At 41.5% G+C, this 22,934-nt stretch overlaps 1 protein-coding gene across 1 annotated transcript; it reads left to right on the top strand.

Moving 5' to 3' along the window:
- Positions 1 to 15,528: 15,528 nt before the first annotated feature.
- On the top strand, positions 15,529 to 20,640 carry pi15b (peptidase inhibitor 15b). Its single transcript, XM_053486769.1, has 6 exons — positions 15,529 to 15,615; positions 15,781 to 16,056; positions 18,521 to 18,639; positions 18,751 to 18,883; positions 19,252 to 19,367; positions 19,582 to 20,640. The coding sequence occupies exons 2-6, from the start codon at positions 15,799 to 15,801 to the stop codon at positions 19,715 to 19,717; spliced, it is 762 nt and encodes a 253-aa protein (XP_053342744.1). The 5' UTR covers positions 15,529 to 15,615; positions 15,781 to 15,798; the 3' UTR covers positions 19,718 to 20,640.
- The last annotated feature ends 2,294 nt before the right edge of the window (positions 20,641 to 22,934 follow it).

Below are 22,934 nucleotides of genomic sequence, written 5' to 3'. Positions count from 1 at the left end.
TTGCAGCCTGAGCTGAGAATTCCACAAATGAGGTTTTATTCTGGAACAAACGAGACACAAACACATCCATGTAGGCGTGTCTCGATAAGCAGACGTCATGATATGGTGAGATATTCTTGTGTTACTCTATGTGTTTTAATCCAAGTTTATATGTTTCATTCTCAGATGGTGTTGAAAAAACTGATGGGAATGGGTTACTGATGGGAATGTCGGGGGTTCGAGTCCCATCACCATCAGACGACCTGTGTTCAGCCCCTGAGCAAGGCCCCTAACCCTCTCACCTCTAGGGGGCGCTGTATCCTGCACTCTGACCCCGGGATATGGGAAAAAAATTCCTTCCATGTGCTGTCAGGTCCATGTGACGAAATGATTGAATCCTAATCTTGAAGCTGATTACTTTCCCATAAGCGCATGCCACACAGTGCTTCATTTATTCTTACACCACAGCAACTTCATAACATGACTTTTTACTTTTTATAAGTGTTTAGTCTTATACTTACTTATACTTACATATTTTTTTGGAGAAACAAGTTAGCTCTTCTTCTCACTTACGTTACAGCAGCTCTATTAATCACTGGTTCCCTCACCAGCCTGGTTGCAGCATGTCAGGTTATGGGAAACTTTAGAGGACCGTAAACTCTCTCTGTGTCTCTTCAGAAGACTTAGAGCTTTACTTCAAAGTGCTGACACTGGAGACTCCTTCCATTCACGTTCCATAATCATCTCTTCAAAGAAAAAAATCATCACATGAACAACTTGTTAATCTGTTTATTATCAGTGGAGCGTCTTCTGAACTGTTACTATAGAAACCGTAACGTACTGTATAAGAGCGAGAGCGTTAATATAAGCCTGTGATGTGCAGCCGCACTATGTTTCAGATTTAGAGGAACTTAATCTCTCTCTCTCTCTCTCTCTCTCTCTCTATCAGCTGGTAGAATTACGTCATGACCCGTTTTAGAAACAGTGATTTCAGCTGGTACAGAATGAGTTCATGCCTTTGCATCAGATGTTATTGTTTAAAAGTGGCTGATTCTCAGCTTCTCTCCGAGATTGCATTTGCACACAGTTACACAGCCAATGCAGTTGTGTTTAATAAATCTTTAATTTGGATACTGAGAATCTTGTATCCAAGAATGATTTGGTGAAATCGACAACAGATGAAGAACAGATTTTGTTTAATAAGAAACTGATTCTGAGAGTGCGTTAAAACTCGTCTGATATTCACAAAGCAAATGAAAAAAAATACTTTAAAAGAAGCATGATTGCATTATTTAACATATACAGTAATGCATGCATGTACACTTTTATCAAAGAGGTTCCTTTATTGAGACCGCACACACACACACACACACACACACACACTAGACCAGAGTGATAATACCAAGTCACTTAGGTCTATACCTGTGTGTGTGTATATATATGTGTGTGTGTGTGTGTGTGTGTAATTTCCTAATACAGCTCTATATAAGGTCATGTGTACACTTGGCGTCCATATGCTTTGGAGAAAAAGGCACTGGAATGGTTTCAGACCTGATGGACATATTTGTACTCGCAGTGTGTAGTCTACCACGCTCACAAAACCGCCTCGGAAATGCACACCATACTTCATTAGTGATGTCGGTTCTAAGAAGAATATTTCCTAAGAATAGAAACCAGAGAGTCGTGCCAGGTCCATGAAAATAGCAGCATTATTACGAGTTCCTTTAAATTCAGTGACGGCGTAAGAAGACGGCGAATTCCACAAATCTGGTCGAGTTTCCTCTGTAACCAGTGCAGGGCGAAAGGAACGCCTCAAAGCACAGAACAGAACACGGGCAGGAGGATTAGCTTATTAATCGCAGGTAAACTTCATCATCATCATCATCATCATCATCCAAACCAGCAGGAAGAATTATAAGAAAAGAAAAACAAACAGTAGAGAAACTCAGGGAAATTAGCATGAAAATGGTAACAAGGAGCTACAGGTAAGAACCCAGGACGTTAGAAACTAAAAACAAGATTTAGAGAAATTAATATGAAATGAAGACTGAGGAACAGCACACAAGCAGGAAATTCAGACCAGGAAATAAAAAAGGGAAAATATTGAAATAAAGAACAACAAAAAACTTCTGTAAAATTCTGGAATAAAATGTTTTTTTTTTTTTTTTAATCTGAAAAGTTCCCAAGTATTACAGGGTTGGAGACATCAATGCATGTTTTTTTACCCCCCGTCACATGTTAAGTACTCAGTTACTCTGCAAAAGTTGGGGGGGGGGCACTTTGTGTCACATAAAATCCCCCCAAAATTACATTTACATTTGTAGTTGTAACGTGACAAAATGTGAAAAAAGTTCAAGAGGTGTGAATACTTTTGCAAGGCACTGTGAGCTGCTTTCCCACATCCTGGCATTTTTTCGTACATCACACATCACACAGAGGTAATCAGGAGGTCTGTCAGAGTCCGGTGTGGATCATTATGTTCGAAAACACCGTCACAGTTTGTAAGTTATTTGTAGGTCATAAGAGACAAAACAGTAAAATTAAAAACCCAAACGCTGTAAAAGGGCTCTGAACTAGAACCACCCATCCTGAGGGATGATCTAAATCTAACCCTGTGCACTAAACTACTAAATAATACGCTCTGGTAGACCTACACTGCGAATGGTGAGGTTTATTACCAGGTTCAGAGCTCCTGTCCTCACCGTCCTGATGTCTTCACCGTCCTCCTGTCCTCACCGTTCTGATGTCCTTACCGTCCTCCTGTCCTCACCGTCCCCGTGTGACACGGTCAGTGTGAGCAGGTGTGGAAGCAGAGCCGGTCTGGACAGTCCACAGCAGATTGTAGGTCATTAATATGTAAATCTGAGAAATCCGTGTCAGTGTGTGATGGTTCAGCATGAGCTCGGCATGTGGTTCGGAGCCGTAGCTGGTCAACATAATCATAAGCACGAGGGGCGTTCAAGTCAATCCGGGACTTCCTGTTGAATGAAGCTTTGAAAGTGTTTGACATTTACAGAAGACTTGAAGCACTCTACTTTATAAAGAAGGTGAATGACGATCCCGACCAGGCGGCTTGAAGCACTCTGCAGTCGTTCACCAAATTAATGTGACTGACTGGCGGAAGAGACGCATGTGTGTGTGTGTAAACTGTACACACACTCATTCACCAACACCACTCACACATCACAGGAACTTGGCTGGAAGTTATCGACCCGTCCCCTGTAGGGTCCTGAGACAATTTCCACATGTTTGGGACATTAAAGGAGTTCCTGGGAGGCCGGCACTCTCCACTGATGATGATTATTATTATTATTATTATTATTTTCTATATTCTAAAAAGGAGTAGCTCGATGACATCATCACTAGTTCCAGTGGTCCCTCCTTTACGCGTTTCTCCTGTACTATTCAAGTCGCACGGTGCGCCAAGGCCAGCGGGTTTTCAGGGAATTTTCCAGCAAATAAATCTGATGAATGAAATCATCGTCCACACGCTCCCGTCAGACCCGAGCTCTCACGTTCCCACGTCTCTGACCGCCACCTCTACCATAAAAACACACTATACTTAGGGTTCCTGGTAAGATCATGGATTCTTCCCACACATCCCACAGAGTTTCATGAGTGCTCTCATCATAACGGGATTAATGTGTTATGAGACGGTGGAGATAAATCAGTGTCTGAGGTCTGAACGTTAAACCCTGAAACTGAGCTGCTGGGATGGGTGGTGTGTTTATGGGTGTGTGTGTGTGTGTGTGAGAGAAGGTCATGGTCACCAGGACAGTAAGAGGAGGTCATAGAAAGTCAGAGCTGAAAAAAGAAGGAGTGAGTGTCGGTGATAGTAAACTGTTTATAAGATTCACTTATTGGGGTTCATCTTAATTATGAGTTAATTAGTGGAATTTGTTAGCGTGACGCGTGCGCTGGGCTTCAGTCACATACCAACACTGGATGTTTTATTTGCACTAATTTTGATTACACTAATTTACCACCGATACCTAAAATCAATCATCTTTTTTTTTAAATCTACATATTTTAAGTAAATTGTAAGTTTTTAAGTTCTACTTAACTTTTTTACTCGAGTGAAGAATCTGGAAGCCGTACTTCAACTTTCTCTAGAGGATTTTATGCATAAATGTAAATGAACTATTTCTAAAGATGACTTATATAGAGCACTGTGACCACGGTATGATCATTAATTAAACAGTTAGCTAATGAGAATCCATCCCTGGGGAGACTTTGTAGTTAATGTCTGGACTTTATCTGACCTGAGACTGTTAACTGGAGTTAAAAAAATAAAAAGGTTTCCAAACCCGAATCTCATTTCTGCCCTTATAGACGCCAAAACCAGCAGCTGCTCTGCCCGAACACGTACAGTATAACTAGCAGTTTATATCACTGAGTTGGCCAAGCTGGAGGTCACGTCTCATGGTGGTCCGGGGAAATCCGTCAAAAAATGTCTCAGACCTTTAATTACATGGTCTTCCCACTAATGGCCAGGAATATTCAGTATATCTAAAATCAGGGTTGAAACACACAATAAAACGCACACAAACTTTTCTCTTGTGACCAACAACGTGCTGCATTGTTTACAACAACGTTTACACACTTCGTCAAACACGTACTGTAGATTTTTTTTTTTTGAGGTCTGAACAAGTCTGTACATAGAGGGCTGTATAATGAGGTGGAATATTACTGGACACGGTTTGTGTTCTTCATATTAAAGAGTGACTTATTTTCAAATGTAAACAAAAACTAATGAAATTCATCACATGGTTTTCCTGTAAAATTATTCAGTTCTTGGAAAATGGTGAAAAATATGGTGTAGAAAAACAAAGTGTTACATTGAGGACTAACTTACGGTCCGCTCCAGGATCATCGACGGCCTTGGACAGCTCAGAGACAGGACAACAGCTCAGAGACAGGACAACAGCTCAGAGACAGGACAACAGCTCAGAGACAGGACAACGAGATAGGACCGAGAACCCTTATGGTTTTGGAGAGTCTCCAATTCCTCGCTCTGTATCAGAGCAAAGTTACGCAAATTAAAGTAACGCAAAACACAGTACCGGTATGACATATGTCCCGCCCCTCGGGTAAAAATCAACCAATCAGACTCAGATTTCCCACTGACTCTGATTTTTCTTGGGCAAACATTATTTATTATAAATTTTACTTCGATTCTATCTGCGTTTTCTGTTTATTTTTCATGCATCACTACACATTTAGGTAGCCACGAGCCTGGTCCTAACAGCCCAGGAGCATCACTAAGATGACTTTTTTTTTATTTTTAAAATCTCCCTGAGCATTATAGTTTATTAAAATTACTTCATTTAAAAGAAACTTTAATTTTAATTAAATGTAAAAAATTACTTATGTTCAAAAAAGGTGCCAATACATTTCTAGGCAACTGTGTATAATTTATTATTTAGTACATACACTAATTTCTGTATGTGATAGTTATAATGTACAGAATGAACTTTTTCACAGTTATACCCCTATCTCACCTACGCGGTTTGACTCACGGTGAGATGCAGAGTTAGGCACCATAAGTTGTCGCGATTGCCCGCTGAAGTTCGGTAAGGACCGCAAGCTTTCACGAGGACCGGCAAAAAATGTAAACATGTTTAATTTTTTGCGCGGAAAGATGGAAACGTACTCATAGCGGCAAAAATTTGCGGTGAATTGAGATAAACCGTACTTATGGCCACCGCGCAAAACCGCGTAGGTGAGATAGGGGTATTAATAAAAATCTGCCTTGCTGACATTTCTTTGGTTATATATGGGTATAGCTAAACTAGCAGTTTCATACGCAACATCGGAATCTACTTAAACAGAGTTTAAATGTTTAACTTAAACTGAGTTCAATTTCTTATAGTTGATGCTGATGGAGTCTAAACATCCCAGAGTTTTATATTGATGAGCTCAGCTGTTTTTCTGAACGTGTGTGGTGTGATGGTGGAGTGCGGGGTGAGCTACAGAGACACGTAGCTGTGCGAGTATGTGATTTTAACCTACATACCCGAGTCCAACTGCGGCACCCTGGGAAAATATTCACCTCAAACCAAAAACCCATAGCTTAAATATCACTCAGACTAGAGATGTGGTTTCATCCAACACCCGGGCGATCACAAATAGCATACGTTAGCTAACATTAGGGCCGTACAGGGATCTCACTCAGAGCCATACTGCTACGCTAACAGCAGATTTGAGCTCAGACCTTTATATCTACAGCTAGACATGTGGTTACAAATTCATTATAACTTTATAAATATTATAAAGGTTTAAAGCATCTTTGTGAATTAGCTTCACCGGCCAGCAATGCACATGTAAAACTAGCAAGCTAAATTATCTATAGAAGATGTGATTTGTAAATGTTGCATGCTTTATGCATTGTATGGCGCTAGCTAGACACTTTTAAGTGTGACATCACTAAAATGTTATTGGATAATACTGATTTCACAACCAGTCACAGAAGCACTTTCAGCAACAACACACATCTGATAACATTACCGTTAGAACCGTCTGTGTCATTCTGTTCACGGCTAATGTGAGCTATAAAGATAAATTTGTAAAGAAAAGAGCGGGCCCAAGCACCCTGTCATTACATACAGACTAATATTTAGACCTGATGATTATGGCTTCCACCCAACATTTTGTATCTCAGAAAATTTGAATATTACTTAAGGCAAATTAAAAAAAACTTAGATTTTTAATACATAAACGTTGGACTACTGAAGGTATAAACATGTACAACACTCAATACTTTGTCAGAGCTCACTTTGCCTGAATAACTGCAGCAATGCAGCATGGCATGGAGGCAATCAGTCTGTGGGACTGCTGACATGTTACTGTATGGAAGACCAGGTTGCTTTGATAGGAGCCTTTAGCTCTTCTGTGTTGTCGGGTCTGGTGTCTCGCATCTTCCTTATCTCAAGGATGAAGGGGTTTTGGTAGGGTGAGCTCAAGCACAATTGGCCAATCAAGCACAGGGATACCATTGTGCATAAAGCAGGTGTTAGTACTTGTGGCAGTGTGGGCATGTGCCAATTCCTGCTAGAAATTAAAATCAGCCACTTCATAAAGCTGGGTCAGCAGAGGGCAACATAAAGTGCTCTAAAACTGTCTGGTAGATGCTGCGCTGACCTTGGACCTGATAAAACACAGTGGACCAACACCAGCAGATGACACGGCTCCCCAAACCAACACTGACGGCAAACTTTACACTGGACTTCAAGCAACTTGAATTTAGTGCCTTTTCTCTCTCCTCCAGACTCTGGGACATTGATTTCCACATGAAATTGAAAAGAGAACTTTGGCCCACTAAGCAACAGTCCAGTCCTTTTTGTCCTTAGCCGAGGTAAGACATTGTCTCTGGTTCAAGAGTGGCTTGATGAAAGGAATGCGACAGCCCATGTCTGGCTCTTGAAGCACTGACTCCAGTTGCTGTCCGCTCCTGTTGGATCACAATCCTTAAATGGGCTAAGTTTCACAATCCTTTCTAGGCTGCGGTTATCACTGTTGCTTGAGCATCTTCTTCTACCAGTTGTACAAGTTGTTCAGCTCAATGAGCCCCTGGCCCAGACTCTCAGACATCCTACTGACAGCAGACTGCAACCTGTCTGCCAAATTTTGGGAGTTTGGGAGCATGTTAAGACCCCTGGATGTTGGGCCCTAACCAATTTCTAACACAAGGTTGATCAAGTCCCTGATCAAGGCCACTACTTGGTGTGTGGAACAAGGGGATTGTACACCCTACATAGTGCACAAGCTTCCCATTTAACATTATTTGGGAACCCGAAAGTTAAAGCAGCTGATATTCTGAAGTGGAATAAGTGGAAATATAAAGTAAAGCTGGTGAGTTTCTCAGGACTGTCCACCACCTCCATGGTTTATTCTCCTCACCTTTTGGCTAAAGAGTTTAACACTACTCTTACCTCCTGTTAATTACACTAACTGTTTAAATAATAAAAAATAAATCATAATCTGTTAATAAACAAATGGTGTTTGTGGAACTGTTGTATAAAAGCCTCTTGAGGTCGTGCTGTTGTACTGAATATCAGCATGGCTGTAATATCTTCCGTACTTGGGCAATACAGCTCTCTCATGAGATATTGCTTGTATTTGTCAGATATCATGAAACTGACGTAACCAGCTCAGATGCTACTGCATGTAGGTAACTAATAGGCTAATATTACTGAAAAAACAATCAATTTATACGGTACAAAATACGGTAATACAGAACAAATATGGTAATTAACACTAACTAGCCAGATAACAATCTGACAATAACAAGAGTTTATGGTTTATATACATGGGTTTAGGAGCTTAGTTTAAAGTTTAGTTCTGTATAGGGTATAGTGTGCATATGTATAGTTATGTATAGTTACATTTTTATCAAGGGGTGAATGCGGTATCCGAATGTTAGCTCCGCCCACTCGCTGTTTAACCTAAATGTCTTTAGATGGTTTTCTTAAGGAGTTAACGTTAGCTCTTACAAAGTTATAACTGAGTTCATTTACAGATGCCGTCCTCTGTTGTGCAAACCATCAGTCAGAATTACACCAACAGAATAATCCTGTACTGTATTTCTCAAACCGTTTTGATTACAGTGATTAGCGTCATGACTTTGTGAGTCATCTCCTGGCCTGTGTAGCGCAAAAGGAGAAATGAGACAAGGCCCAAATGTGAAACAACAATTCTCATGAGCTTTGGCCTGAATATCGAGCCTCCCCGCCAAATCCTGAGAACGCTGCGCGCTAAAGCCAGCCATAACCATGATGAAAAATGAAGCCTGAGGTTATGCTCAACTCGAGCCAGAGCAGCTGAGCGCTGAACTCGACACTCGCGTGTATTCGAATCCTTAAATGGAAATAAATAATCATTTCTGTAATAATTCATAATAAGTATTAGCGAAAATTTTAAATCCTGTTAAAATGTTTAACACATTACTCGCCTAATGCTAATGAAATAATCATCAACCTGAAACAGCAGAATTATTATTTAAAATAATTTTTAATGCTAGTGACTTTTGATATATTATATACTGTATATTTTAGCTTGTGCTAAATTCTCCAGGTTTACCCTACCGTACGCTAACACTGGTTTTGGCTTTTACGCTATTACACGTGCAACGTCTTATAGCATTATGTAATAGCAGATTATAATATGAATTTTTTAGGGATTTAGCTTATTGTTTTAATGCTATGACAGACTTTTAACCAGTTTAAGTAAGTTCTAGTTTCTAGGGAATTTTTATTTTAAAAGCTGCCTTTAAAAATGTAACACACATGCTAACAGTGGATTTAGCATTTCATATACTGTAATGAATAAATATCACTCGAGAGGGAGTGCGGTGATAGGAGACAGGAGGCCAGGGGTGGCTCAGTGGTTCAGGTGTTGAACTCCTGATTGAAAGGTCCCAGGTTTAAACCCAACCACCAACCAGTTTCCACTGTTGGGCCCTTGAGCCTCAACTGCTAGGGTATATAACGAGATGAAAATGTAAGTCGATCTGGATGAGGGTGCTGCCAAGTACCATGAATGTAAATGTAAGTTATCACAGCCGTGCTGATATTCAGTACAACCGCACAACTTTGAATGTGATGTCGTTTTATACAACAGCTCCACAAACATTATTCTAATCTACAGATAATGGATTTGTTTTGCTTCACCCACACATGGGTTCCATGGCTGGTGCTGGCGGAGCAAGCTAGTTAGCATTGTAGCTGGCGTTAGCAGTAAACAGAACAACATGGACGTTTCAGAGGCGATTCAGAACTTAGCGACTTAGAAGCAATTACTGCAGATACAGCGTGTTGTTCCAGGCCATGTGCACTTTTAGCAGAAAACAACGGTGGTTTTGGACGAGACTCGATCAGACTTCTACATGCTGGAACCGGTAAGTTTTATCTAGGCTTCTGATTGGCCCTCTGTTAATTAATGACGCTCCTAATAGCATTTAGCAAGGCGGCGTTTGGCATTTTCATGTGGACAAAGACATTTTTTACATGTGTGGACATGGCGTGAGATGACAGAATGTTATCATCCAATCAGATTACTCGCATGAAACTAAAAGTTCTACTTTAGCACAGTATCACAGCATGTAGTCACAGCTTTAGCATTTCTCTACAGGTTTATGGCAAGTCAGTCATGTAACATAACCACTGACCTTCCCTTAATAAAATTTATTTAATCTAATGTAGGACATAGAAGAGTGATTTACAGAGTGTAATTATCACGCAGCTCTTTACAGTAAAGGTGTTTGTGTTTAAGATGCTGTAATTACACGTCTGATTTATCGAGCAGGTTTGTGTTGGCTGTAGACGAGGGCGGGACCTGAGAACTCTCAGTGAGGTGCACGTTCGCTAAACACCACAACTGAGTCGGTAAATGTGTGTGTGTGTGCGTGTGTGTGTGTGTGTGTGTGATTGTGTGTGTGTGTTAGCATGTGCCAATAAACTGAGCCAAACATCTGTTCCTGCTGTGAGCATCTGCTCAACAAGCTAAATGACTCATGTTGTATTACCATAAATATATCACCACTTTTGTGAAACACAAATACTTTTTTGTTTTGGGGCAAAACCCCAGAGCTTTAAAATCTCTCCGAGGAATATAAATATGTTTCATAATACCTGAGGAGATGAGCTGTACATTATGATTGGAAGTTTGTGAAACCTCAGAATCTCTGATTGGACATTTAGCTGTAAGGTAAATAGGTATGAACAGGTACTGAAGATATCACAGCCGTGCTGATATTCAGTACAACAGCACGACCTTAAGTGTGATATCGCTTTTATACAACAGTTTCACAAACACCATTTATCATCAACAGATTATGATTTGTTTCTTGATTTAATCAGTTATTTAGCTCCGCCCACACACATCCTCCCACATCTGGAGGAACTAACTAACCGCGACTGGTAGAGCCGGCGGCCGACAGTCAGTGAGTGACAGTTAGTGTAATTAAAGTAGGGGTAAATTCCTCCCGTTACTGTATAACCAAAAGGTGAGGAGAATAAACCATGGAGGTGGTGGACAGTCCTGAGAAACTCACCAGATTTACTGTATATTTACACTTATTACACTTCAGGGTTCTGGGGTCGAATCCCAAATAGTGTTAAATGGAAAGCTAGTGCACTATGTAGGGTGTACAATCCTTTGTTCCACACCCCAAGTAGTGCCCTTAATCAGGGGTTAGAGAGGGATTTGGGATTCAGCCTTGTGTTAGACGCTAGTTAGCTTTGTAGCTAAACGTTAGCCGTGAACAGAACGACACGGACGGTTCAGAGGCGATTCAGAAGGACTTAGAAGTGATGAGTGCAGAGACGGCGTGTTGTTTAAGACGCCATAACGTTATCAGATGTGTGTTCTTACTGAAAGTGCTTCTGTGACTGGGTGTGAATGTGGGTTTAGTCAGACAGCTGCTCTCTCCTCAGTACTGCGGACCGTACAGACCTACTCTCACCCACGCTGAGACACACAGTTAGTGTCATTAACCACTGGACAACACCTGTGACACGCCGACTCATACAGAAAGTTACATATCACAGTGCTGTTACTGTCTGTTATCAGCACTCGTGGAATAACGCCCCTCGTCCAATCAGATTGCTCGGTCAGATCTAACTGTTTTATAATTTTAAATTTAGCACTTTGTATCAGTTTGCCAGCTTCATGTTTATTATTCAACCTTTAGGGCTAGCGAGAGAACAACAGCGATGATGAGGTAGTGTTGTCATGGTAACAGTGGCAGATTTATTGCTACGAGCGACAAGATGAAGATGTAAACTAAAACAATGATTCTTAAATCCTAAACTAGCAATCAGGATTTAAGTATCATTGTTTTAGTTTACATCACCTTAAACTCTGTTCTTAGTTTTCTAGCGGTTAGCTAACTACACTGATATCAATTTGTTTGAAATTTGCATTATTATGTATATTTATATATCCTGGTGTTCGTAAAAGGGCTCCGTCAGATGTTTTTTTAAGTGTTTGCATTCTCATTCGCTGTACTTCTTAGATGTCACACACACGAGTAGAGCCCAGGAGTGTGTTAAATACGGGATTGAAGAGCACGCTGAGATGTGAAAAGCCCTTGTTGTGCTGCAGGTGGACCGTGATTGGTTTTTGGCACGGCGGTGAATGTCACCAGCATCGCCGGGACCCTGGAGTTCCGCTCAGAGCTTTATTACCAGATTAATGCGTGTGTAATACGAACTCTCTGAGCAGCACTGCCACTGTAAAGGGCGCCCTCGACAGCTTCTTTTAATCTCCCCGCACTTAAAGACTATAAGGCTGCTGGGTTTATTTTACATTTTCAAAGACGTAAACACATTAGCTATAAGGAGGAGCCACTGATTACAGGTTTGTAACACACACACACACACACACTCCAAAGAGCAGATTTTTTTCCCCTCATTTCACTTTCACCCTCGTCCTCGAAATGTTTTTATTGTCATGTGATATTTGCTAGAGCGGCCCGGGATCAAACATGGAGGGAAAAAACACAGAAAAACTGAAATGTGCTGCAAGTTTCCTCCTGACTCACTTTATAAACGAGTGCGGCACTGATCGATCTAATCACTGAAACACAACCCAACCGGCACGCTCCATCAGAAGGGCCGTGTTCCGTTTATTTTGTCATGATTAATATCATTACCTCTCTATCTTATCTTGGCGGCGATTCAGTTAAACACATTTGTGTTAAAAACGAGTCTTAATCCTGCGCAAAGCAGAAATGACACAGAGGATGTTCCTCACACGATATAAATCAAACGGTATCAGGCCTGGGTTTATCTTTTATTATTCAGGTTATTTCCAGAAACGTGGATTTTCCACTGGAGTAGTGAAGATGAAATAATCAAACAGATACAGACACGACCGCTTGCGATCTTACACCTGTGTGTGCTGTACAGTAAGATCAGCGTGTTCTTATGGGTAAACATCCTGTATCAAGTGCTGTTCTCAATGAGCTGTTCCCTCATGGATAATAATTACGCTAACACGGATTTTACATGGGGTCGTTCAAGTCAAACTGGGACTTGTGCTGAAATTTCGAGTGAATGAAGGCAGAAAAGTGACAGACATTTACAGAAGACTTTAAATACCTCAGATCGATTCCAGACATCTAACCCGTGCAAAATACGCGATTCTTGAAAATTGAAAATCGACATGGCCAGTTTATTGCCACATCCCCCATACAGTCCTGACCTCGTTCCAAGCCATTTCCACATGGAGTTCCTGGGAGTCCGGTGTTTCTGACATGAATCCGCCTGTCCGATCATGACACTGGCGAATTGAGAGAACGTTGTGGAACATCTGCAAGACAAGTTACTTCCTGTTTTAACTTTTTTGTTTGTTTAGTTTTTGGTGCACTTGTTACCTAACCAAATGAATAAATCCATTAATTAATAAAAAAAACAAAACAATAACAGCCTTTCATGATACTGTTTTGTCAGTAATCAGTAATCAGGGGGCCAGTGACCAGCACAGTTTGTAATTTACCAACACCTAAACACACCCACTGAACTTAGTAATTAACAGATTAAGTTACATCAGCTGTGTTTGAGAAGAAGAATCACCAAACTGTGTTGGACACTGGTCCTCCACGACTGGATTTGGGGACCCCTGCTATAGAACGTTGCAATAATACTAATAGAGCTGCTGTTCAAATCAAAAACCAATTAACGGCCTCCGAGTGGCGCCGTGGTAAAGTGCTCGTCCTATCATCCGGAGATCAAGGTTCGAACCCCGGGTGATGATGTAACCTCTCGCAGCCAGAGGTCTAGAGAGAGCTGATTGGCCGAGGGGGGGAGGGATGAGAGGTACTCGCGCTCCCACATTAATTACGGCTCTACAGCCAATCAGGGGCGTCTGTGAGCTCGCGCACGCGGAAGGAGCGGCTAGCGCTGTCCTCCGAGTGTGTTACTCTGCCCCTAACGGTGCCTGAGCGAATAGTTTGAAAAGATGCAGTCGCGTGGTTCGGAGGAAACACTTGATAGTCTTCGGCCCTCCGGACTGAGTGGTAGTAGTAGCCTTAATGTGGAGCCCCCTAGTGACCGGGAGGAATTGGACACGACTAAATTAGGGGGAAAATCGGGAAAAAATCCAAAAATAATAATAATAAAAAAACAATTAACATCTTCTGACCAATCAGCATCCAGGAATCTGCAATCTGGATTTGGTGCTATTGGAAACTAATCCACCCCCCATAACATGCCGGCCCACCCCCCGGCCCATCATGCAGTATTTGTACATTACCACACACATCCCAGTGTACTTATACATCCTCACACCTCAGTTTAAAGCGAGCGCGGGGTTAAACCCGGTCCCGGAGCCGAGCACTGAGTTTAAGGTCACTGATTCAAAGCTGTGTGTATCAGTGTGATTAATTCTTTTTTTTTTTTGTTTAAAAGCTGGGTTGTCCAGAGTTCAGGAGAAAAGCAGAGGAGGGAGGAGTGTGCAGCGGAGTACGGAGTGCAGTGGGGTCATACAGACCTGCGTCACATCGCTGTCTCTGCCAGGCTTCACCTGCCAACACAAACACTACACTACTTCACTTCTGCACCACAAGAAAAGCACTTTAGATCCAAAACACAGGACAAGTGCACCAGGATAATGTGTGTGTGTCCTGAAAACCCAAAGGTGAGACCAACACAGTAAAAACTGAGACAAACCCTTTCCCTTTCGATAATATTTGTCGAAGAGTTTATGATTTTATGCATGAAGTATGCGTTGAAAACACACGCAGTTTCGGGTCCACACACACCCAGGGGTTATGGGATTGAACATTGCCTGGTGTTGTACTGGATTTACATCATTTACATTTACGCGCTGCAGAATTCTGGATTGTGATTGGCCAGCAGGAGGAGAGGTTGATTATTTTCACACGTCACAGGGTCACAGGGTCACAGGGTCACAAGGTCATATTAACATGCTGGGCTCATTCACAGGGACGTGACATGGAGATTGTTGATACGGGAACGTTTTGATTAAAGGGGATGTTTAGGTAACGTATGCAAGGAGTCTCCAGTGTTAGTGCGTCGTCACAATCAGAGGTCAAGCTGCAACGCGTGTTTACACTTTGTGCTACTTTTCCTGTAACGTGTCAACCTGCGTTAGACGTGTCATCAATTAATAAATGAAGAAAACTGTATTTTCTGATGAATTGGTGCGGCATAAAAGGAATAAAACACTCCTGAAGTTACCGGTGAAAGGCTTTACATTTCTACAAATTGTTTGTTTTGTCATGCAAATAATCATAATTACCATTTGTCAGTTGTTGTTTTTTTTTTTTTTTTTTTAACATGCATTATCTTTTTTCCTGTAAAATAATAGTTGAGAGAACGGTTGCCACTTTTATCTTCCTTAAGTTCTCCTTGTGCACGTCTATAAACTACAACATGTTGTAGCACTGCTGTAGGTGTTGGTCTTGATGGTCCCTAAATAGGGATGGATGGTGGAAGTGCACTTGACCCAGGTAATAGGGAGGGACTGCGTGCACCTAAAGCCAGCTTCCCGACTATATAAACAGGACTGGGCTGAGAGAACAGTGGGAGGATTTTTGTGCCGTCTGAATAGTGCGAGAGAAAGCGGACCGAGTCATCAGTTACAGCTGCTCACAGGGTTTAGGCTATTTAAAGGGTAAGAGCACTGTGTGTGTGTGTGTGTGTGTGTGTGTGTTTGGAGTTATTTCACTACCTTCTGATGCATTCGCATTTTTGTTCAGATTCTCAGCTCAATCTTATTGCTCCGTTTAGTTATTTAAGCCTCAGTCCAGGGTGCTCATGTCTGATGTGGTCGTTTCAGGAGATTAACCAGGAGAACATGAGGAACGTTCTCATCGACCTGAGTCTCTTATTCATTGCCAGTCAGGTGGGAGCGCGTACGGTGCAGAACTCCACAGATCTACAGACTGGGGTGAACGTGACCGGTACAGAAAGTCTGGAGGATGCGGTGTCTGTGTCAGAGATAAGATCCAGGAGGAAGCGATATATTTCTCAGAGCGATATGTTGGCCATCGTTGATTATCACAATCAGGTGCGAGCTCGAGTGTTTCCTCCAGCAGCCAACATGGAGTACATGGTGAGTGATCCAACATAACACACTCGTTAATTCGCTCGTCCTAATAATTTAGAAAAATATATTCTGTGGTTGTAAAGACGTCCACATTTAAAGGTTTCTCAAGTCTATCAGGATTCAGGAAACAAAAACTCTGATTAGTTAAAATGTCAAATAGATGAACCTATGCCTAAACCTGGTAGCCATGGTAACAGTTGCTTGGTTCATTAATGGAGCCAGATTGTAACTAGAGATATGATTGGATGAGGCATGCTGATGGTGTTGGATATGACATAATAAATAATAAATATAAATATAAATTAATAAAACAAAAATGTACTCACTGAAAATGAAAGTCTAAAATACTTTTTATGTGCATAAAAACTATAATTAATTGCATAATATTCAGACAGTAATAAATGACAAGCAGCGATGATTGACGGGACTGGGCGCCATTTTTATTGGTGGTTCTCCTCCTACTGGATGACTTTAAATTAATTAAATATAAAACACACACTTTTAAAGGTATTAACTATGAGTATATGTTTACTGAGAAAAAAAAGGCATATCAACTATAGTATACAGTTTTGTATTTTGTCTCTTTTCGTAATTTTCCAGCCTGAACTGGAGACTATGGTCCCCATGGTAACCGTTGCTAAGGCGTAAACCCTGAACATAGAAACTATTGGACAGTTTATGGCGGTAAAGCTCTAAGCAGCGATGTGATTGGGTCATTTGTGTCATTGTAACGGTTGTGACGTATTAATACCGTATGACTGACTCGAATGATAAGTTCTTAAATATCAGTTATTCAGTAAAATTATCTTACTGAAAAGTCACCTGTCTTCATTTAAAAAGAGAGCAGAAGATGCTCGGACATTTAAAATGTTAGGAATCTGTTATCCGTCACTTGATATTGGGATAAGCGCGCTGTAGCTGATACAGGTCTGGCTGTGCGCCATTATATTGCCTCCTCTCCCTCTAGTGGCCAACATTAGCCATTGCAGCGCTTCTCTTAAGTATAGTAGTGTAGTAAACGTGTCCTTAAAAGGCCACGCGTATTTTAAACGACGCCTATCAATCTGGAATGAATGTAAAATCTCATTAGATACGGGCTGCTTTTGGCCTGGCAGGGAAATATGTGCCGGAGCTTTGGATTAGATTAGATTTGCTTTCCAAATTAGATTAGTGTAATTTTCTGTTTTTCTAGTACGTTCTGTGGGAAGTTCTCAGGTTAACTGCACAGAGTGAAGAGAGAGAGGAGAGGTTTATCTCCGAGTACAGAGTTATACACGAATCAGAGTGAGAACAACCCAGCAGGCTGCAGACAGGACAGTGGTGTGTGTGTGTGTGTGTGTGTGTGTGTGTGTGTCAGGGAGATGGACAACAGCTAAACACTCGCTCCTGAGAGAAGATCTGGGGAAACAGTCATGTGGTTTCTGTGTAATGGTTAATGCCTAATCAGGGTGCAAATACTTCTGATAATAAATCAGTTCCACTTAACGCTGATGCATTTCACTCAGTTAACCAGGTCTCAGCCACAGTATTGTACAGCACCTCGAAAAATTAGAATGGCATGAAAACGTTACTTTTCTTTCAGTTTCACTTTTAAAAAACTAAAAACTCATTTTTTTTTAAAAAGGTAAACTGAAAAAACTTTTTGGTTTTCATTTTGATGGTTATGGCTTATAGCTCATGAAAATAAAATAAAAATAGAGTATTAGAATATTTCCTAAGATCAATCAAAACATTGCAGAAATTCTAAAAAAAAGTTCAATTATGGAGTGACATGTTACTGGGAATGCAACAGTTGTAGCCCGTTTCCTGAGGACATCTGTCCAGTGGTGGCTCCTGATGCACTGACTCCAGCCTCACGCCACTGCTTGTGAGACTTTCCATGGTCTTGAATCGGCTTTGCTTGACAATCCTCTTAAGGCTGCGGTCATCCACAGTTACTTGTGCACCTGTTACTTGTGCAGCGTTTCCCGCCACAACCATGAATGTGCTTCAATATAACACCCTCTGTGGCTTATCCTCCATGGTGATGATGCTGATGTTCATCTTCTGGACAACTGGCAAGTCAGCAGTTTTCCACATGTGTATACTGCTCTAGACTAAGAAACATGTTTTTTTTACTTTATGAACATTTATATTAGATATTCTAATATTTCGCGACATTGCATTTGAAAAATAGCTGAGCTGTCAATCGTAATCATCGCAGTTAGAACAAAAACATCCTAAAATATTTCACTTTATACGTAATGAATCTAGAATATATGAAAGTCTCACTTGTTACCCCAAATTATGTAAGAAAATGTGTTTGTAATTGGGTAGAGATGCACTGTGTTCCCTGTCTGACCAGGTGTGTGTGGTACATGACCAGGTGTGTGTTGTGCATGACCAGGTGTGTGTTGTACATGACCAGGTGTGTGTTGTACATGACCAGGTGTGTGTTGTACATGACCAGGTGTGTGTTGTGTGTGATCAGGTGTGGGATGAGTCTCTGGCGCGTTCAGCTGAGTCCTGGGCTGCCACCTGTATCTGGGATCACGGACCTCCATATCTACTCCGATACCTCGGCCAGAATCTCTCCGTCCGCACGGGCAAGTGAGTCTTAGCAGTGTTAAGCGTCACAGCCCCACATCATCTCAAGATAAACAGAATGTTTATAGACTTATTATTATTATTATTATTATTATTATTATCATCTGTTGCCAGTTACCGCTCAATACTGCAGCTGGTGAAACCCTGGTTCGACGAGGTGAAGGATTACGTGTTCCCGTACCCTCATCACTGCAGTCCCACCTGCCCCATGCGCTGTCTCGGACCCATGTGCACACATTACACACAGGTGAGTGGAACAAGTCACACTCGGGTGAGAGTTTGTGTAGAGAGCCATGCTCTCAGACAAATACAAGTGAATGTATAAAAGGCCCAGGAACGAGCTTAAGCTTTCAAACAGAACAACTTACATACTTGCGATAATTACACACTTATATTTCAAACTTAGAAATGTCAACTTTCAAAATAGAATCAAACTAGTATACTAGGTTACTACCATACTCCCGTACTTGTGCCCTACAGTATTTTACTAGCTCACTTCTGTACGTATCTCCTCGTCTTTAACTGGACCAGGTTAATTTAAAGAAGAATCTCTCTCTCTCTCTCCCTCTCTCTCTCTCTCTCTCTCTCTCTTGTTGTTGTTTTTTTGTTGCACAGATGGTCTGGGGGACGACGAACCGCGTGGGCTGTGCGGTTCAGGTGTGTTACAACATGGTGGTGTGGGGATCAGTGTGGAGGCAAGCGACCTACCTGGTCTGTGATTATTCCCCAAAGTGAGTACCGTCTGGTGTAAAACTCACACAATAGCGCCATCTGGTGTCTCCATGGCTAAATGGTTCCTGCATCAGGAGAACAAATACATATGTGATGTAATTATAGACTCATCACTCAGGCTGGACTGCACTGAAGATGTACATATATATACTGTATATATTTTTGGATTTATTTTATTACCTTGTCCATATTATCACTATGATTATTTTTCAGGGGGAACTGGATAGGTGAGGCGCCCTACAAAGTGGGCGTCCCGTGTTCGGCGTGTCCCCCAAGCTACGGAGGATCGTGTAGGGACAACATGTGCTTCCCGTCACTCAACTCCAACTTCATGTACTGGTTTAAGTGAGCTGCTATTGTAGAGTCGAATCACACACACACACACACACACACACATCTTCTAGTATTTATAGAGTATTGACAGTAAGTTCTGTACATAATCAGGAGAACCTGCTATGATTTACACGTAACTTCCTCCTCCAGAAACGGTGCTGATGTTAAAACAGTCTGTACGCAGGACGCCTCATGACTGCACGTCATCATATTGATGCTCTGAATAGTGAACGTGTGCGTTCCTGTGTGGTCGAGGCCACGTGCGACATTTCTATAAAGCGTTTCAGTCTGTTGTAGATTTTACATCCAGATATGATTTCTGAATATCTGTTACTCGGATGTCAGGAGAAACGGTGCTTCAGTAACACTCAACCAGGTTAAGCATCAGGTGTACACACACACACACACACACACACACACGCACACACACACACCTCCTGATATTTTAAACTCACAACATTTCAGTGGATTATTTATTGGGACTGTTGTTCATTAGTTCTGCTCTTCTTGTTCTGGATCTCAAAGAAGAAATCAGATCTTTTATTATTATTATTATTATTATTATTATTTGAAGCGGTCTGACAGCTTTGTACACTCACTCCTCCTCGAACAAATGTCAAATATTATTACAAATGTCATCCAGGAAAAACAGCCTCTTCTTGCAGGGTGTTTTTTTTTATTTTTATCTCTGCCGTACAGCGCCATCACCTGGACAGGAAGTGTACTGCTTTTGTGTACTTGTGATGTTCAGGTGCTGGTCCTTCATCGACTCACACAAATCCACAGCACACTTTCTGCTCAATAGACTCATCACTCAGGCTGGACTGCACTGAAGATGTACATATATATACTGTATATATTTTTGGATTTATTTTATTACCTTGTCCATGTATGATTTGGATTTTATACTCAATAAAGAGGTTCTGTATTCTCTAGAAAGGGCTTTTGTGTCGAATGTAATGTAATGAGAGGGTGTGTTTGTGTTCGGGGTGTTTAACATCTCGGACATGTTGATGAAGATAAACCAGGTGAATAAACCTGCTGCATATCTGCACACGCTTCCCAATCAGACCCTGAGAACCTGAGACAATCCTCCATGGGTTTGTTCTGGCCCGGAGTTCTGTTTGTCTGACCCGCAGCACTGGCACGGGTTCTGAAGGGATCAGAGGTTTAAAAATGACACTTATTCACTTTCGAATAACAAAAACTCAGATGGTTCAGCTTTCTCAGAAAGAAAACAAATGAAACGCACACAGGTCAGGAACGGACCGAGGAACCCGGGCAGAGCGAAAACATGTGCTTCTCCTGGCTTTGCTTTACTCAGCTGTTTTAAAACGGAAATTACATCAGAACATCAGAACACGATGCATTCTGGGTAACGATGGGAATTCCTGCATTGACTCGCTGCTTTTTGCAAAACAAATCCATTTCAATTGCATTAAATATCATTAATTAACTCTTAGCTCCGATCATCATGTCGCTACACACCTGTGTACCTGCGTTAACGTTATTGTGCTTAATGCAGATTTACTGTAACTGTCTCTGTGTGTGTCTGTGTTTGTGTGTGTGTGTGTTGTCATGGTGCTTCACCAACTTTTTAGTGTCTCCAGTTATTTTAAAGCCCTCAGCTTTATTTATGTTGTGTGTGTGTGTGTGTGTGTGTGTGTGTGCTGAGACCCTGAATGGTGAATCAGAGCTTCAGTGTGCGTGGTTTCTCTGAGATTTGGGTGCACACAGAGCGCCAGTGTTCCAGCTGTTCCAGATGCACAGCGGAGCCATGCGGTGAAGAGCTGCTGAGTTTTTGGGTCATATTTAATTTTCATGTTGGCACACATATACATTTTCACATGACGGGCCGCTAAAACATCGAGGCGTGCATCAACAAGACTCAGAGAACACTCTTGCCGGAACATACTTTCACTCCGAAGAAAGTCTCAGCCTAGTGTTAGTGCTAAGATACAAAGACGGGGAGGAAGAGGAGCCTCTTCAAGCAAATGCGGTGACCTGGTGACAAAAATTATTAGTCTGTGGAGCAGCCGGAGGAACGCTGAAGGAACTGGAGAAGTTTACAGATCAGGAAACATGAGGCAAAGGCTCGCAGGTCTCATTAGAGCAAAATTCATTTGTCTCATTTGGCAAAAAGTGTTAGATTTGTTTTCAAGCCAGTTGTTGAGATCAGCCTGAGAACATCGCCTCTGCAGTGAAGCACGGTGGTGGTAGCATCATCCCTGACGTGTGTGTGTGTGTTGGGGGCTCCTTGCCTGTTGGCTATTTGGTTTACATCTGAATAAAAAAATAAATAACACAGACTAATAAAAGAGGCTCAGCTTTGTAAAAGAAACATGAAGTTAGAATAAGAATTGTGCACACATTTTATTTAAATGTAAAGTCTCTATGAAATGTGTGCTGTGTTTCTTTGAAACTGAAAACAGGTGTAGCACTGGACAGCCACTAGTACGTATATACTACACACCACAACCCCCCCCCCCTCCCCCTGTGAATCTACACTACCCTAACAGTAGCTAAATATGGAGAACAACGCGGGGATCATAATTAGGATATTCCTCTGAAGTGTGTCGCTTTCACCCTCTGTAACCAAGACGACTTTAATCCAGGACGACGTGAAGCAGTGAAGCATGTGAAGTCGAGTGTTAGTGCGTTCACAGACAGCAGCAAGGTCATCACTGGGAGACGTCTCACGTGTCTCACGTGTCCGTGAGCGAGATAACATGATACTACTGACTCTTACTCATGGAGACGTTATATATACATGGAATTGTGGCTTTCTATCAGACAGAGGTAGTGACAAAGTCACAGAAACTCAGCATAAAAACTCCCACAACCGCCCACTTCTACACGAATAAACCGCAACAACAATAATAAAGTAATAAAGTAGTAATGATAAAGTGTTTGGGTAGGAAAAGGGAAATCACACAAAAGACAGAAATGACAGAAAAACAGATAAATGAATCCGATTTAGTGCTAATGAGGGGCTACTGTAGAGATAGACATGCATTAACATGCATTAACATGCATTTGTACATGTTCCATCATGGAGGTTAGATCACCTGTCACATGCGTGAATGTGCTGTTTACTATAACACTGTGACCACGTGTGTGTGCGTAAACATAGTTTATTTTGTGTTTGTATGCGTGTGTGTACAGCGTGTGTACTGTTTATTATAACATGTGTGTGTGCGTGTAAAGCAAAAGAAAGTCTCATTAGAGAGGTT

The sequence above is a fragment of the Clarias gariepinus genome, chromosome 25 (assembly GCF_024256425.1).
Source record: "Clarias gariepinus isolate MV-2021 ecotype Netherlands chromosome 25, CGAR_prim_01v2, whole genome shotgun sequence".
Classification (NCBI taxonomy): Eukaryota; Metazoa; Chordata; class Actinopteri; order Siluriformes; family Clariidae; genus Clarias; species Clarias gariepinus.
This window is presented reverse-complemented; position numbering and strand designations above follow the sequence as displayed.